General features: G+C 40.1%; 1 protein-coding gene across 1 annotated transcript in view; it reads right to left on the reverse strand.

Moving 5' to 3' along the window:
• Window positions 1-11525: 11525 nt before the first annotated feature.
• adprhl1 (ADP-ribosylhydrolase like 1) overlaps window positions 11526-19115 on the reverse strand; it is a 121859-nt gene continuing 114269 nt past the window's right edge. Inside the window, exon 8 of the mRNA XM_039744648.1 lies at window positions 11526-11773. Coding sequence (XP_039600582.1) covers window positions 11566-11773 — 208 coding nt within the window. The 3' untranslated portion in view covers window positions 11526-11565. The remainder of the gene's footprint in view (window positions 11774-19115) is intronic.

Raw genomic sequence — 19115 nt, forward strand, 5'->3', positions numbered from 1 at the left:
CTTCTCTTGGCAGCACCCCTTTGAAGCACCCAGGGACACTGACATGTTTTCCTTGCTAGACTACAGGTCTCATGATACCCTGTGGTTGCCCAAACTGGGACCAGACCAGAGCAGCACTGCCACCTCCCATGCTGGGAGATGAACTGTCCCAGTCCATCCATATTAGTCTGACTGCCCTGACTAGGATAAGAAGCACTAGTGATCCTGGCTGGGTTACCTCTCCCATTACGTCACCCATTTATTATGGCCTCTAGGCACTTTGTTCACTTGAGGTATAATGAAGCTCTGCAAGCAAATTAAAAGGTTAAGAAAAGGAGGGATGTGAAGCATCATAAGATCTTCCCAAAGTTAATTAAGAAAGAACTTTAATCAGTGTTTGTAAAATTAAGTGCTCAACACCTTTTACTTATGTATGTAAATTTAAATTATTTCCAAAACAGTTGATTATGGCCCTTTAACATATCATGTAGGTAACTGTCCCCAGGGTATATTAGCCCATAGTTAAATATATTTAAATAAATTTCAACATTAGCACATTAGAACAATGTAGACGAGAACAGGCCACTCAGCCGAACAAAGCTTGCCAGTCCTATCCACTTATTTCTTCCAAGAAAACATCAAGTTGATTTTTTAAAGTCCCTAAATTCTTACTGTCTACCACACTACTTGGTGGTTTATTCCAAGTGTCTAACATTCTTTATGTAAAGAAAAACTAATGTTTGCGTGAAATTTATCCTTAGCAAGTTTCCATCTGTGTCCTCTTGTTTTTGATGAAGTAATTTTAAAATACAAGTCTCGATCCACTGTGCTAATTCCCTTCATAATTTTAAGCACTTCAATCATGTCACCTCTTAATCTTCTTTTGCTTAAACTGTAAAGGCTCAGCTCTTTTAATCTTTCCTCATAATTCAAACTCTGTGGCCCTGGAATGACCCTAGTCGCTCTTCTCTGGACCTTTTCTAGTGCTGCTATGTCCTTTTTGTAGCCTGGAGACCAAACCTGCACACAGCACTCCAGATGAGGCCTCACTGGTGATTTATAAAGCTTGAGCATAACCACCTTGGACTTGTACTTCACACATCGTGCTATATAACCTAACATTCTGTTAGCCTTCTTAATGGCTTCTGAACACTGTCGGGAAGTTGATAGCTTAGAGTCCACTATGACTCCTAAATCCTTCTCATAAGGCGTACTCTCGGTTTTCAGACCTCCCATTGAGTATTCAAACCTAACATTTACAGTTAGGTCCATAAATATTTTGACAGAGACAACTTTTTTCTAATTTTGGTTCTGTACATTACCACAATGAATTTTAAATGAAACAACTCAGATGCAGTTGAAGTGCAGACTTTCAGCTTTAATTCAGTGGGTTGAACAAAAAGATATGATATAAGATGCATAAAAATGTGAGGCAACTAAAGCATTTTTTTAGCACAATCCCTTCATTTCAGGGGCTCAAACGTAATTGGACAATTGACTCAAAGGCTATTTCATGGGCAGGTGTGGGCAAGTCCATCGTTATGTCATTATCAATTAAGCAGATAAAATGCCTGGACTTGATTTGAGGTGTGGTGCTTGCATGTGGAAGATTTTGCTGTGAACAGACATCATGTGTTCAAAGGAACTCTCCATGCAGGTGAAAGAAGCCATCCTTAAGCTGCGAAAACAGAAAAAAACCATCCAAGAAATTGCTACAATATTACGAGTGGCAAAATCTACAGTTTGGTACATCCTGAGAAAGAAAGCAAGCACTGGTGAACTCAGCAACGCAAAAAGACCTGGACGTCCACAGAAGACAACAGTGGTGGATGATCACAGAATCATTTCCATGGTGAAGAGAAACCCCTTCACAACAGCCAACCAAGTGAACAACACTCTCCAGGGGCAGGCGTATCGATATCCAAGTCTACCATAAAGAGAAGACTGCATGAAAGTAAATACAGAGGGTGCACTGCAAGGTGCAAGCCACTCATAAGCCTCAAGAATAGAAAGGCTAGATTGGACTTTGCTAAAGAACATCTAAAAAAGCCAGCACAGTTCTGGAAAACATTCTTTGGACAGATGAAACCAAGATCAACCTCTACCAGAATGATGGCAAGAAAAAGTATGGAGAAGGTGTGGAACAGCTCATTATCCAAAGCAAACCACATCATCTGTAAAACAAAGTGGAGGCAGTATGATGGCTTGGGCGTGCATGGCTGCCAGTGGCACTGGGACACTAGTGTTTATTGATGATGTGACACAGGACAGAAGCAGCCGAATTAATTCTGAGGTGTTCAGAGACATACTGTCTGCTCAAATCCAGCTAAATGCAGTCAAATTGATTTCACGATACAGATGGACAATGACCCAAAACATACAGCCAAAGCAACCCGGGAGTTTATTAAAGCAAAGAAGTGGAAACATTCTTGAATGGCCAAGTCAGTCACCTGATCTTAACCCAATTGAGCATGCATTTCACTTGTTGAAGACTAAACTTCGGACAGAAAGGCCCACAAACAAACAGCAACTGAAAGCCACTGCAGTAAAGGCCTGGCAGAGCATTAAAAGGAGGAAACCCAGCATCTGGTGATGTCCAAGAGTTCAAGACTTCAGGCTGTCATTGCCTGCAAACGGTTTTCAACCAAGTATTAGAAATTAACATTTTATTTCCATTTACTTAATTTGTCCAATTACTTTTGAGCCCCTGTGTTAAAAAAATGCTTTAGTTGCCTCACATTTTTATGCAATCTTGTTCAACCCACTGAATTAAAGCTTAAAGTGCACTTCAACTGCATTTGAATTGTTTAATTTAAAATTCATTGTGGTAATGTACAGAACCAGAATTACAAAAAAGATGTCTCTGTCCAAATATTTATGGACCTAACTGTATACTCCCTATGTGTAATACTTTACATTTACTGACATTAAATTTCATCTGCCACTAATCTGCCCAAGCCTGTTTGCTATCTAAGTCCTTCGGTAATGATTTCATGGATTCCAAATTATCTGCTAATCCACCATTCTACAAACTTAACCAGCTTGTTACTTATATTCCTATCTAAATCATTTATATATATTAAAAATAGCAGCGGCCCTAGCACTGACCCCTGTGGAACGGCACTCTTAACATCAGCCAATTCCTGTGTCTGAGCCAATTCTGCACTCATGTACAAACATCACCCTGAACTCCCACTTCTTTTAGTTTGATGCCCAACCTCTCACGTGGCACCTTATCAAATGCTTTCTGCAAGTCAAGAAAAACAATATCATAAGCTCCACTTTGATTGTATCCTTTTGTTGCTTCCTCATAGAATTCCAACATGTTAGTAAAACATGACCTCCCTCTTCTGAATCCATGCTGACTGTTCAGAATAACTCCTGTACTTGCCAGGTATTGCTCAAACTTAATCTTAATAATTCCTTCCATTAATTTTCCTGTGACGCATGTTAAGCTTACTGGCCTATAATTGCTTGGATCTGCCCAGTCACCCTTTTTATATAATGGGATGATATCTGCCATTTTCCAGTCCTTCAGAATCTCTCCAGTGTGTAGTGACTTCCTCAAGATATGTGTCAAGGGTTTATATATGTACTCACTAGCCTCCTTAAGAATTTGAGGGTAAATATTAGCTGGTCCTGGTGATTTGTTTGATTTCATCTTATTTAATCTGAGCAGTACTTCTCCCTCTACAATTTCCAAATCCCTCAGTATGTCCTTAGTAGTCCTATTTACCTCTTGGAGGTTATCCTCTTGCTCATTTGTGAAGACCTCAGAAAATTGTAGGTTATAGGCAACTGCTATTTCATTGTCTGTATCTTTAATTCCTCTTTACTATTTCTGATACACTTCACCTCCTCCTTGACTGTTCTGTTACTACTTTAGTTTTTGGTTTATAGTTCTAGTAGAAACATGAGGGTTCATTTTAAGGGAATTATCTTGAGCCTGGGATGGAGTGGCCACTGGAAATATCGGGAGAACTCCTGGTGGGCTGCTCTAACTATGGACTGAGCTATTGAGCCTTAAACTGTGAGACCTAGCGAGGAGTGGGGCAGGTGCAATGTCATGTGACATGATGTGAGAGGCCCACACTGCATCCTTAGTGCACCTCTTGAATCATGTGTTCTCACTAACCCCAAGGCTGCCTCCTACTGCCTAAACAAAGATAAGAAGAAGGAAGCTCAAAACAAAGATGAGAGAGGAAATTTCTTCAAGTAAATACAGGGAAACGAATTTTAATAACTCAAAAAGAGGGTAGCAACAAACAAGGGAAGTAGTGATTTATAAGCAAGGGATTGCATCAGCATTGAAGTGGCCAGTTTAGCAGTCTGTTTACTATGACCACTTACAATGATGCGTAAACCAGATCAGCTTATTAGAAGACACAAACTAATAAAAAATTTAAATTATTTATTCATCTGCATTGAAGAAAGGTATGTTGAAAGTTTAGGAACACTGAATTAATTTCCAGTTTTAAACTATATAATATTATAGCTAGAAGACTCCTCTCTCATTTTATTTGATTTAATGTAAAGTGGCCAAATATCTAAACTATTCAATATTTTAATTTGGAAAGATGGCAACTTTAACACACAGGTGGCGTGGAGTTAGTATGAGCTAGCAATTAGGGCTAAATCCTAAATTTTGTAGAATTCAGATTGACATTCAAAATGTCCTCAGACGTTCATATTTTTTTGTAAAGGTTCATTCAAGTGTAGCTTCTGCAGAGCAGCAGAGCAGTTGTAGGGGTTTGAGAGAGTCAGGGTGGTCAGCGCTGTGTTTTTATGTCAGTCAGTCTCCTGAAATGCTTTGTTTACAAATCAAAAGGGAAAGTTAGATGGACTTGCACTGAAGCAGATGCACGATGGCGACGGTGGAAGTGAAGTAAACTGAATTACAGTGAGACCAATTGCCTGAAAATGACAATACTGAAAAGCAAGTGAAATGTCCCTATGATGTTTCTTTCTAAATATTGTATGTATTTTTCCTTACATGGTGATACTCTTTTTCATTAAGTGGGACACTTTAAAAGTTTTTTTCTTGCTATATGCAGACAGACTGATATCTATTGATGGCATAATTATGTTAAAACAGTTCTCTAGGGAACAAGTTCTAAAACCATCAAATCCTTCCTCACTTCTTTGTGAGAGCGAGATGTTACAGTAAATAAACAAAATAACTCTTTTCCACTTCCTACCTAACATAAAGAACTGGTTGTTCTCAAAATATTCTTTGCAAATGTTTTAATTTACATCTTGTGAAAATAAATATAACATTCATTTAAAAATATCACAACTGACATACTGTGTCTACTTCCACTTCACAGAACATTTCTGACTTGGCTGTCCCAGTCTCAGTGAGCCATTATGCAGACGTATTGCTGTTAGTATAAAGGAGCCCTAGTAGTGTCTCTTTACACAATTTTGCTGAATAATTCATTGGCTGAAAGTCCTCAGTGTTAGTGTGTCAGAGGGAGGATGTGTAGCATTTTTCATAATGGCACTCAGTTTTACTTTAATTCTTTCCTTTGCTAGGGGGATCCAGAGTGCATCCTATAACTAAGCCTACCTTTTTATCCATCCATCCATCCATAGAAGCTTATTGATTCGGTGGGCCTTTCTTGAAGAGAAAATTTAATAAACGCATAACTACTAACTTGCTCATTTCTATTTTTTATAACCACAACTGGCACCCTAGCCCTGAACGCGGATGTATAGGGTGGTCCAGATCTAATTATGCAATTTTCATTACGCTATAACTTATTAAGTTTATTACATAGAAAATGACCCAAAAAATCCCGGACCATCAAGAAGTGTGCGAACTGACGACATGAAGAATTGTCTTCGCACCGAACTGGAATCGTCCCCGCATATCACTCTTTAATTTAATATTGTTTTTTTTATCAGTATGCTGCTGGAGTATGTGAATTTCCATCCATCCATCCATTATCCAACCCGCTATATCCTAACTAAAGGGTCACGGGGGTCTGCTGGAGCCAATCCTAGCCAACACAGGGCGCAAGGCAGGAACAAACCCTGGGCAGGGCGCAAGCCCACCGCAGGGCGCACAAACACACACTCACACTCCCACACACCAAACACACACTTGGCACAATTTAGAATCACCAATGCACCTAACCTGCATGTCTTTGGACTGTGGGAGGAAACCGGAGCACCCGGAGGAAATCCACGTAGGCACGGGGAGAACATGCAAACTCCACGCAGGGAAGACCCGGGAAGCAAACCACTGTGCCACTGTGCCGCTCTATGTAAATTTCCTCTTGGGATTAATAAAGTATCTATCTATCTATCTATCTATCTATCTATCTATCTATCTATCTATCTATCTATCTATCTATCTATCTATCTATCTATCTGTTTAATATACTACCTTTCATGCCTATCTATCTATCTATCTATCTATCTATCTATCTATCTATCTATCTATCTATCTATCTATCTATCTAAATCAAAGTCATCCAGACGATCTGGATCTGCATAATTAGATCTGGACCACCCTGTATAGTATAAAACTCAGCCTTTTTACATCTAGCACACAAATTAGCAGATTATTCGAGATCAGGCATACTTACCTATAAAAAGCATTCACTCTTTGGAAGTTTATAACATTTTGCTATTATACAACATTGAATCATAGTGGCTTTTTTAACACTGATCGACAGAAATAGACTCTTTCATATCGAACTGCAAACACATCTCTGCAAAATGGTCTAAATTAATTGCAAAAGTTTCCGGGTTGGATGAATACTTTTTAAAATGTGACACCCTGTGTAATGGGAAAAATGGCACTAGACTTTATACTGGGCGTGTGGCAGTTCAGGACCAAACATGATCAGAAATGAGAGGTGTTAGACAGGGAGTCACAGACACAAAATGATAGTACTGTACTGCAATGCAAAAGGGGGGTTTTATTTACAGGTGTATGTAAACTTGTATCAGGTGGGCTTTCTTACACAATCCTTATCACCACTGAAACAAAAAACACAAAGAATATCCCAAAATATAGAGGAACTGTACAATATTTACAGTGAGTATTACAAGTCCTCAAATGAAAAAGAAACAAAAACAATACATACAGTATACAGTATATACACTCTTCCAAAATAAAAAAATGTAGCCAGGAACATACTACATGAAAACATGGTCCTTCTAATAATACAATCCACAAAAAATATTTATAAAGAGAATAATCGGTGTATATTCAAAAAGACAAAAAGTGCACCACAACCCCAATTCAAATAGTGTAAATACCTCCACCCAAACTATACTATTTCTAGGAGATATTTATTTCTGTATGTACGAGAGAAAATATATACAAAATAAGGAACAAGCTGCTGTGCTCGATATACTTTTTAAAAAGAGCTACCAAAAACACGCTCACCACCATGACTCAGTCAAAACACGACCCCTGCAGGCAGGAAGTACTTTTTATATTCAGCGACATTTTGCTGACCAATCATCAAGCATTGTGTCACCCCCTAACCAATCATAGTTGGAGGGTGAACGTCCTTATGTCATGTTACATCCCTCCCTGCAAGGCCTCTGTTAAAATACTGGCAGCCTTGTGAACACACACACACACAGAAATAAAGCTCAGGCACATTTAAAAATAAAAAGTATCTATGGTATGTTAATACATCTCCTTCTAATACTACTGTTAGAATTAATCTCCGAGATCCCTTTTACTCAGTCAATAAATCAATCAACATTTATTTATATAGCACATATTCATACAAAAAAAAATGTAGCTCAAAGTGCTTTACAAAATGAATAGAAAAATGTAAGACACAATAAAAAATAAACATAAGTCAACATTAATTAACATAGAATAAGTAAGGTCCGATGGCCAGGGTGGACAGAAAAAACAAAAAAAAAACTCCAAAAGCTGGAGAAAAAAAATAAAATCTGTAGGGGTTCCAGACCACGAGACCGCCCAGTCCCCTCTGGCCAATCTACCTAACATAAGTCACACAGTCCTCTTTGTATTTAGGGTTTTCATGGAAGGACCTGATGATGATGGTCACGTAGACTTCTGGCTTTTAGTCCATCAATGTTGGTGCATCATGATGCTTTGAGTAGGTGGTGGTGGCGCAGGCCGCCACCACAAAGAAACCGGAAAAAGAAACAGAAGAGAGAGTTGGGGTCAGTACGGATTTTGGAGCCACTATGAATAGTTATTATGATGAATTGAACATACAGAGTATCAGTATTAAGTTAAAGTGAAGTTATGAGAAGGCCATGTTAAAGTAATGTGTTTTCAGCAGTGTTTTAAAGTGCTCCACTGTATTTGCCTGGCGAATTCCTATAGGCAGGCTATTCCAGATTTTAGGTGCATAACAGCAGAAGGCCGCCTCACCACTTCTTTTAAGTTTAGCTTTTGGAATAATAAGGAGAAACTCATTTGAAGATCTAAGGTTACGATTTGGAATCTGACTTTCTGCTATAACCTAAATGCTTCGCTCCTCTTTTCTTTTACTTCAGCAACGGGTGGCGATGAGTTGCTGCCAAGGAACTGGGCTGTGCATGGAGCCACATAGGCCTCTGCATCTCCAAGCAGTCAGGATAGCCAGCAATGTGTGGTCTTGCATTGCTGAAGCAGCCAACGAAAGCATCATCTTGTCTTCTTTTCTGCTAAAAATGAGGGATAACTACCTTCCTTCTTTTCTATCCACCTCAGTGCGGGCAGTGGCAGTGCGACGCAGTCTGGTTTGTACCTCTTGTCATCATAAGTGGCAGTTCCCTCAGGCAAACGTGGCCGTAGGCTCATCAGCTACACGATCGTGTTCCGGTACTTCTGGTACTTCACTTTCATTTTCGATTTCCATTTCCAGATCGCTTGCATCAAATTCAGAGTCAGACAAGTCAGAGTGGGATTCAGCAACAATACGCAAAACATTATTCACAGAGAATTTTACTTTGCACATTTGCACCAGATGTTGATGCCATTTTAGAGGTTGTTTGCTCTTCGCTACACGTATACACGCAGGATATCGAGAACAAAGCTAACTTTCCTTCTAGTACAGAAAGTCCAACTAAAATGTAATGGCAAGTTTTGTTGCAGTTTACAGCTGATTAATGTACTCTACCCCTGAATTTCGACAAAGTCGACATCCGCCCTGAAACAGTTAAAAAAACAGACACATTTTTGGACAATGATGGAAAACAAAAAAAACCTAACAATAATCTGTAATTTAAAATTTTACAAATGAACCACATTATCTAAGCCACTTGACATCACTATCCACCTTTGTAACACTTTATAGCTCTATACACAGCTGAGATGGAAATTAAGGACCACAAAGTAAACTCACTTACCCCAAAGTTGTAAAACACTGGAGATGTAACTTATCGCTGTAGTGTACTTCTCATGCGGTATGGGCCAGTTCAGTGTGACACTCTTCATCACATTCATCTCTCTTGGCTTAGATATCACACATGTCCATTAGATTGGGCCCTACTTATCAGACATGCTTTGGCTATGTCATCTGTTTAAACCCTAATGGATGATAATCTTTGCCTCGACATTGCTTATACACTAATAGATCTTTTTGGGTAACATCAGATGGAGCACCATTGTCACAGCTTGAAATACACTGCTCTCCTGCTGAATTATTTTGCTCAGCTTTAAAAACCCAAATGGGCATCACGGTAGCGCGGTGGGTAGCGCTGCTGCCTTGCAGTAAGGAGACCTGGGTTCGCTTCCCTGGTCCTCCCAGCGTGGAGTTTGCATGTTCTCCCCCTGTCTGCGTGGGGTTCCTCCTACTGTCCAACAACATACAGGTTAGATGCATCAGAGATTAAAATTGTCCCTAGTGTGTGCTTGGTGTGTGTGTGTGTGCGCCCTGTGGTGGGCTGGCGTCCTGCCCAGGGTTTGTTTCCTGCCTTGTGTCCTGTAAAGTAGTAAACTGGGATTGGCTCCAGCAGACCCCCGTGACCCTGTAGTTAGGATATAGTGGGTTGTATAATGGATGGATGAAAAACCCAAATTGTCCTACAGTGTACAATAGGGAAATGATATCCATCCATCCATTTTCTAACCCGCTGAATCCGAATACAGGGTCACGGGGGTCTGCTGGAGCCAGTCCCAGCCAACACAGGGCACAAGGCAGGAACCAATCCTGGGCAGGGTGCCAACCCACCACAGGACACACACAAACACACCTACACACCAAGCACACACTAGGGCCAATTTAGAATCGCCAATCCACCTAACCTGCATGTCTTTGGATTGTGGGAGGAAACCGGAGCGCCCGGAGGAAACCCACGCAGACACGAGGAGAACATGCAAACTCCACGCAGGGAGGACCCAGGAAGCGAACCCGGGTCTCCTAACTGCGAGGCAGCAGCGCTACCACTGCGCCACCGTGCCGCCCCAAATGATATCCTGTACTAAAAATTAAAGAATAATAAATGTACTGTATATTTTGAGGAACCAATTTCATCTCTTTTTATTACAATGGCTAAATGCGCTCATCTGTTTTTACTTTGCCATACTACTGTATTCTCTTCTGCTCTTGAATGTTGGGGAAGAAGCATATGAGTGTGATTTCCATTTGGAGTTATTTAGATAAATTGTGAGTGGGTTACTGAATTGTAGTATGTAATGTACTCATGCATTAAAAATAATAGAAGAAAACGACAGACTTGCATCAAATGATCCCTCCTTTAAATATCATCTGTAAATAACTCTTTGTTTTTTGAGCCTTTCAGTTCAGAAAGAATATCATGAATAACAGGCATTGCTTTACTGCGGCATGCCATGACACTTTTAAGTGTTCAGAATTGACTGAAAAATTAATTCCTCCAACTCAAAGTCCCCAATTTACATCTGAAAACATGAACTAACATATACTGAACTTACAAAGGATAATTACACTACATGAACAATTACCACATCATTTCTACAACCAAAACCTTTCTTTATTTTAGAAGTACAGAACTGAAATCTTCATTTAGCCAGCAAGATTTTTGTATTAACTAAACTGAATATATTATAAAATTAGATCTAGCAGGCACTGCAGTTGGTACAACATTGCTTAGTGTAGGACTGGAATCAGGCTGTGAAATGCCCAGGTGGCAAAGACACTGGTACTACTGTCAATGCCAGTGACATGAGGCTACCATCGATAGCAGACAGTGTGTTGCGATACTGCGTATGGAGTTACGGGACAAGTGACTCTTAAGGCACCAATGTAAGTTCAGGAAACTGGACAAAGCCATGATGACAACAGGGAGTCTTTTTACCTAACATACTTCTCCCTACCTCCCAGAATGATGGAGAAGTGTTCAAGTTTTCCTCACCCTTTACTAGTAAACTGGGGTCCAGGGATGAAGGGTGTGACCACAAGGAGGTGTCACTAAGCTCCAAACACAATGGCACCAAATACAATTCAAGAATCAAATAAAATGTTTTTATTTGTAACCAACACCTTTCCAAATAAGCACCAGCCAAAAACACACAAATATAATAAAAGATTTTCTTCCTCCTTTTGTCCTCCTGATGAGTGTCGCCCACTGCTTCATAACTCTGACTCTTCAAGATGAGGTGGAGTGGCTCCTTTTATCTCAGACCCGGGAGTACTTCCCATGCCAGGACACAGTCTGTTTGAAGCACTTCCAGGTCAGGTTTAAGTCCCATAAAGCTGGGATTATAAACCCTGTAGCAACCCTTGGCGGCACCCACAGATCCCAACAGGGCTGTTCTTCAGGACTCCAGTTCACAGCATGCCTTGTGTGTATCCGAATGTGTACTGAAGTCCAGAGATGCTGCCATCTAGCATATTAAAGTAGAAAGAATTCATTAGACAACATCGCCCCCAGTCCTTCCATTACACTAGCCTCCTGGCTGAGTAAGGTTCCCTGCTCAACCCTCGCTGAGATTCCAGTCCATGTGTGTCATCCAATACAGGCGGTAACTGGGACCAGTAAGGGTGCTTTGGCAGGACAACCTATGGAGTTTCCTTTCTCTTTCCTGACCTCAGATGCCATTCCAGGCAGGAAATTATAAATTCCTTTCTGACCATATGCCATTTAAAGTTAGCAGTTGGGGGGAGAGTGGACAAGGATTCATTTGGCCAGAAGAAGAGAGTCCAAAGAAAGAAGAAAGATGGCAGGAGTAGACAAGGGGAGATGTGAAAGGCTTCTGCTTATTCTTTTTTATCTTTATCTTCAGGACACTGTACCCTCTCATATTGTTACATTTTAGCTGCAAAAATCTATTTCTTTTCTTTAAATGTTTGGTTTCCTTCTTGTTCTTTGGGGTAAGAGTCTACATTATACAATGTTCAAAAGTTTTTAAAAGAGAAAAAGACAGTAAAAATTAGACTTACGTTTTCTTCTTTTGAATGGCAGGAGTGATAAGCATTGCTCCGCCAAAATCCCTAAATAGAGACAATCTAGTAAAAATTATGCAAACGCCTTTTAAACTGTCCCACTGATGACGTCAAACTGCCCAATAGTAGCAGCTTGTTGTCTGGGTGCAACCGTATTACAAAATGGTGACATTGTGGGAGAAGACATAATATAACAAAGTGAATAACAAACTTAATAAAAGAAATAATCTAATATTAAAATTATTTGGTGTTCCAATACATACAAATAGAAAAATGAATGTACACTGCGCAAAAAAAATTAAGGGAACAAAAATCACGTTGGATCTCGATGAATGAAATATTCAAGTGAAAATTCTTTCCTGAGTAATACTGTATAATTTGTTGAGAACTAAAATCACAAGCTTATCCAACTTTTGTGGATTTCATCACGGTAACTATAGTGTGACTCAGTAGTGTGTATGGCCCCCACATGCTTGTATGCAATGTCTAGGCATGCTCCTGATGAGATGGTGGATGGAGTCCTAGGTCATCTCCTCCCAGACCTGGATCAGGGCAATAGTGAGCTCATGGTAGTCTGAGATGCTACTTGGCGATGTCAGATGCACCAATACATAATGTCCCAGGTTGTTCTCAATTTAGATTCAGGTCTGAGGAATGTGCAGGCTGTCAATGGCATCAATGCCTTTGTCATCCAGGAACTGCCTACACACTCTGACCACATGAGGGGGGACATTGTCCTGCACCAGAAGAAACCTAGGGCCTAGTGAACCAGCATAAAGTCTGACAATGGCACTGAGGATTTCATCCCTGTACCTAACAGCAGTCAGGGTACTGTAGCCTAGCACGTAGAGGTAGGTCTGTGCGGCCCTCTGAGGTATGCCTCCCAAGACCATCACTGACCAACTGCCAAAACGGTCACAATGGATGATGCTGCAGGTTGCATAACATTCACCACTGCATCTCCAGACTCTTTCACGTCTTTGAAGGACATCTTTTTGTTCAGTGTGAACCTGCTCTCAGCTCTGAAGAGAATGGGGCACCAATGGCAGAGCTGCAAATTGTAGTAGTCTCTGGTGAATGCCAATTGAGCTACACAGTGATGGGCTGTGAGCACAGGTCCCATTAGAGGATATCAAGCACTCATGCCTCCCTCATGTAGTCTGTTTCTACAGCTTGGTCAGAAACATGCACACCAGTAGGCAGTCGGAGGACATATTGTAGGGCTCTGGCAATGCTCCACAAAGGAACAGATATTGGTCCTGCTGCTGGGTTGATGCCCCTCTACAGCCTTGTCCAGATCTCTTTGTGAAACAGACCATCTCCTGGTATCTCCTCCATGCTCTTGAGACTGCGCTGGGAGACACAGCAAGCCTTCTCACGATGGCACGTATGGATATGCCATCCTGGAGGAGCAGGACTACCTGTGCAACCTGAATCGGCTACAGGTAATGCCTCATGCTACTAGTAGTGACAAGGACACTAGCAAAATGCAAAATTAGGGGTGCATCAGTCAATAAGGATAAGGAGAGAGTAATAGTGTGTCCACCACCTTCAACACCATTCGCTTTTTGGGAGATGTCTTGCTGTTGCCTCTCCAGTGCACCTTTTGTCACTTTCATTTGCATTTAAGCAGGTAAAGTTGATTCACAATTGCTTTTACTTCCTAACTGGACAGATTGATATCCCTAAAGCTTAACTGACTTGGTGTTAGATTGTGATCATGAAGTGTTTCCTTAATATTTTTGGGCAGTATACTATATTAAGAAAAAAATTAACAGATTCTCATACCCTATCACAGATAGATGCCTGTATAGGTGGGCTTAGTGGAGCTGCAGGTTTTGCCTCTTGATATCATATAATTTGCTGCATTCTGCTCTCCCAGTGATTATCCCTCCCTCATTTATTGAATAAATCCTAGGCCCCTCATGGACCCTGTGATCATCAGAGGTGAGTGTGTGCAGAGGGTGCAGACCTATAAATACCTGGGAGTGCAGCTGGATGATAAATTAGACTGGACTGCCAATACTGATGCTATGTGTAAGAAAGGACAGAGCCGGCTATACTTCCTTCGAAGACTGGCGTCCTTCAACATCTGCATTAAGATGCTGCAGATGTTCTATCAGAGGGTTGTGGAGAGTGCCCTCTTCTATGCGGTGGTGTGCTGGGGAGGCAGCATTAAGAAGAGGGATGCCTCACGCCTGGACAAACTGGTGAGGAAGGCAGGCTCTATTGTAGGCATGGAGCTGGACAATTTGGCATCCGTGGCAGAGCAACGGGCACTGAGCAGGCTCCTGTCAATCATGGAGAATCCACTGCATCCACTGAACAGGATCATCTCCAGACAGAGGAGCAGCTTCAGCGACAGACTGCTGTCACTGTCCTGCTCCACTGACAGACTGAGGAGATCGTTCCTCCCCCACACTATGCTACTCTTCAATTCCACCTGGGGGGGGTAAACGTTAACATTATTCAAAGTTATTGTCTGTTTTTACCTGCATTTTTATTACTCTTTAATTTAATATTGTTCTTGTATCAGTATGCTGCTGCTGAAGTATGTGAATGTCCCCTTGGGATTAATAAAGTATCTTCTATCTATCTATCTATCTATCTATCTATCTATCTATCTATCTATCTATCTATCTATCTATCAGTTTTATATACTACCTTTCATGTCTATCTATCTATCTATCTATCTATCTATCTATCTATCTATCTATCTATCTATCTATCTATCTTTTTATATTTTGTCCTTTTAGCCTGCTACCATTGCACCTTCACTTTGTAACAGTATTTAATATATAAATTGTGCAATGGTTTGTAATCATTTCCTTGGTGTTATCAATAAAGTGCCTCTAATCTGTGGATAGTTAAAGTAGGACTGTGATGGTAGGCTCCAGCTTAACACCCTAAATGTTTGTTTTGCAGATCTGGTATTTCCAGACTGCTTTGCCTTTTAAATGTCATTTGGTTGATCATCATACTGGAATTTGCATGCCTTTGGAAGTTTGAACTTTTCAATCAAATTAAATACTGTACAGTGGCTTAATTTGGATTTTTAGGTTTTGGGTCACCATATTTTCCTCACTTTCAAGGCCATATTGCATATCTTTTCGCTGAGTTTTCCACAGTGTAATATCTTGAGTGAATGCAAAGGACAAAATGTACTGTTTGCAGTTATAAAGCATTTTCTATTTTTCCAACAGAATGACAATAATAAAGGGACATGTGTCATGCAATCTGTGTGTGCACTCAGTTTTCCAAGTATTTCTATATATTTGAAGTCCATTCAGGTGAAGTGACTGTACTCAGTGGTGAAATCTGAATCCTCATGGTCCTGATCGAACTTTATAGCAATTAGGACACAGTGCTGCTTATAAAACCGCCTGACTATTCAGTTCAGTAGGGCTTATTACAGCTAACATAACACAATTTGAATATGATTATGATACCCACTGGTCAATCCATTTTATTAACCTACTTATCTGGTTCCAGATTAGAGAGAGGGAGAGAAACCCTAAAGTGACAGTGACCAGGCTGGACATGTAACACAGCTCAGTGCCTGGGACTGTATTTGGACATATTATGAGGTTTTAATAAACACTTCAGCTTTGTTTAAAATCTATCTATCTATCTATCTATCTATCTATCTATCTATCTATCTATCGTAGATGCCAGACGGGCTGGGCGGACATCCCTGCCAGGAAAGGAAGCAGACCCGGAAGGAAGAGATGGACGGATAGCCCCTATAAAGCAGAGATATCACTAGGGAACTGCCACAGGAGGGCGTTGCATGCAAACAAGCTCCCTAGTTGAATAATGGACTTCCTTGTGACCCATAAGAACTTCCATCGGGCAATCGCCCTGTCACTGGAAGTACTCCCGGGTCTGTAATAAAAGGGACAGCACTTCCTTATTCAGACGAGTTGGAGCTGTGTGGTAGAGAGGCAACACTTGACTGGAGGAGGGCAGTGCAGTGGTGAGAGAGTATATTGTGGAGAGAAAAACAGAGACCAATGTTTGTGCTTTTTGTAATACTTTTGGAGGTATTTTAAATAAAACCTTCATTTATTTGGATTTGGAACTGTGTTTCTCTGATCATGTCGGGGTTTGGGCAACCTGACACCGAGGTGTCTATCTATCTATCTATCTATCTATCTATCTATCTATCTATCTATCTATCTATCTATCTATCTATCTATCTATCTATTGATATACCAGTAAAGGTGATGATTATTTGCCCCCTGTCCAAAATTGAACAGAATCATTAATTTTTCTAAGAAAAATGACTAGTATCTAAAGTGTTTATGAGGATTGCTTCCAAAAGAACATAGACATAATTTCCAAACAGTTTGATGGAAATATTTCACTGAGGCACTTCATTGAAACAAGGAAAACACAAAAAGAGCATGGTTCAAAATTATTATTATTCAATTATTATTATTAGCATATATATATGAGTATACTTTATACATAAAATATATGTTGCCGTACCTTGCATAACTGAATAACCTTTATGGCACAATAACAATTCAATACATTTATGGTCACTACAGTATTTGGATTTAATAATCTTCATGTGGGAAAAGGCTGACTTGCATAAATAAGTAGAGCAAAGCAGTCCAGGAGCTTTTGAATTCAGCTGAGTGAAAAATGACAGTTGTCCAATTAACAGTTCCCTCTCCTTTCATTTTCTCAAATTGCTTTTCAGAAGGAAGTCAGTTTTGTAGTTTTTATGAACAGTTCAAAAGTGCCTTTCCATATTTTCCTTCTTTGGAATAGCAATGATAGATTGCTATTGATTGTGACATTGTGAGAAAAAAATCCTCTTCCAATTCCACATCCAGCCCATACCCTCCCCAAACATTGTTTTTTTAAAATCCCTTCGGTATAAATTGGAAGGCTAACAAGATCATAGCTGGAGTTTTGCAGTAGCTCGTGCGTTTGATCGTGCGTGTGGGATGACCAGTGTGTTTGAAGAAAAGAGATCTCAGACTGGCCGCCCTGTATGTCAATCAAGTGGCAAATGCCATTGGGAGGATATTTGATAGACTAACGTTTAAAAAAAAAAATTTCTGAACACAACGCGATCTACCTGCACTATCTTTGCGATCTACCGGTCAATCGCGATCGACGCATTAGGCACCCCTGGTCTATAGTGTCCCCCTTTTGACTCACAACTCAGCATCCTCTTACTGTAGTTTCCCACAAGTCTCCTGTGAAATTTTAGACCATTCCTCCATGGCAAAATGCTTCAGCTTGTGCAAATTAGATGGTTTTAAACCATGGACCTTAACCTTGAGCTCTCGCCAAAGATTCCCAATAGGATTGAGATCTGGGCTTTGAGACTGCCACACCAAGACTTTGATTTTGGTGTTCCTCAAAAGGTTCTGGACTAAGTAAACGTGTGCTTTGGGTCATTATATTGCTGAAACACCCAGTAAGCACTCAGAGCTAGACTGACAGCAGATTTCTTTATGTTATCCTTTAAAATGCCAAGGTAATCTTTTTTATTTATTATGCCATGTGCCTGAACAAGGTTTCTTGTGCCTGAATCAGCAAAACAGTCCCACGCCATTATACTTCCACCACCATGTTTAACTGTAGGAACTATGTTTTAGGGTTGAATGCCTCTCCCTTCCTTTGCCAACCAAAAGCTCTATCCATGTTCCCAAAAAGCGCCACTTGTGTCTCATCAAACCTAAGGACAGACTTCCAAAATTCATCCCCATGTTTCAAATGGTCCTGAGTAAACTTCAGACTAGCTTTGATATGCCACTGTGTGAGAAATGGAGTTCTCCTAAGATTACCATAATGAAGAGCACAACATTTGTTTTTTGAGACTTAAGTCTAGAAGAGACCAATTCAGTGACAATGGCCTTTTCAGTGATCCGGGGTTCATGTTGGTATCTTTGATTATTTTCCTTTCCAAAGTCTTTGAAACCTTGCGGTTATGAGTACATCCAGGTTTGTTTCTGACAGAGTGGGTCACTTTGTATTTGGCAATGATGCAATGTACAGCTTTTTCTGGACAAAGTGAAACACTTAAAAATGGCAGCAGAGCCGCCCCCAATAAGATGAGTATCTACTATCTTTTCTCTGAGGTCCACACTTATTTTGTTGTTTTTTTGGCATGATGAAATTACTTTTTACAAACAATGTAAGTGTGATGTCTCTCAATCATGCCTTTAAGTACCACTGGCTCTGCTCAGTTCAGTAGATTTATTAGAGTGTGGTGCTAATTGATTGAGCCAATCGTGTCATATGGGGTTCAGGAGTGGTTTGACACCAGAACTTTTAACTTTACCACAAAGCATCCTGATAAATTCACACGGGGATAATAATTTTGACCACCCCAATTTTCAATAAAGTTGTTATACAGCAATATAGAAGTTTTTTAAATAAAAATGTACCTATTAGAGGTTTCTACATTGATGAATGTTTTACTTTGTCAAGTTTGAAACATGGTGTTAAAATTGGGCATAAATTTAGGAAAATGCCCCATTTCTCACAGGGAGCTAATAATAATGACCTTAACTGGTACAGTATACAATGGGATGCAAAAGTTTGGGCAACCTTGTTAATAGTCATTATTTTCCTGTATAAATCGTTGGTTGTTACGATAAAAAATGTCAGTTAAATATATCATATACAGTAGGAGACACACACAGTGATATTTGAGAAGTGAAATGAAGTTTATTGGATTTACAGAAAGTGTGCAATAATTGTTCAAACAAATTCAGGCAGGTGCATAAATTTGGGCACCGTTGTCATTTTATTGATTCC

The sequence above is a fragment of the Polypterus senegalus genome, chromosome 2 (assembly GCF_016835505.1).
Source record: "Polypterus senegalus isolate Bchr_013 chromosome 2, ASM1683550v1, whole genome shotgun sequence".
NCBI lineage: Eukaryota > Metazoa > Chordata > Cladistia > Polypteriformes > Polypteridae > Polypterus > Polypterus senegalus.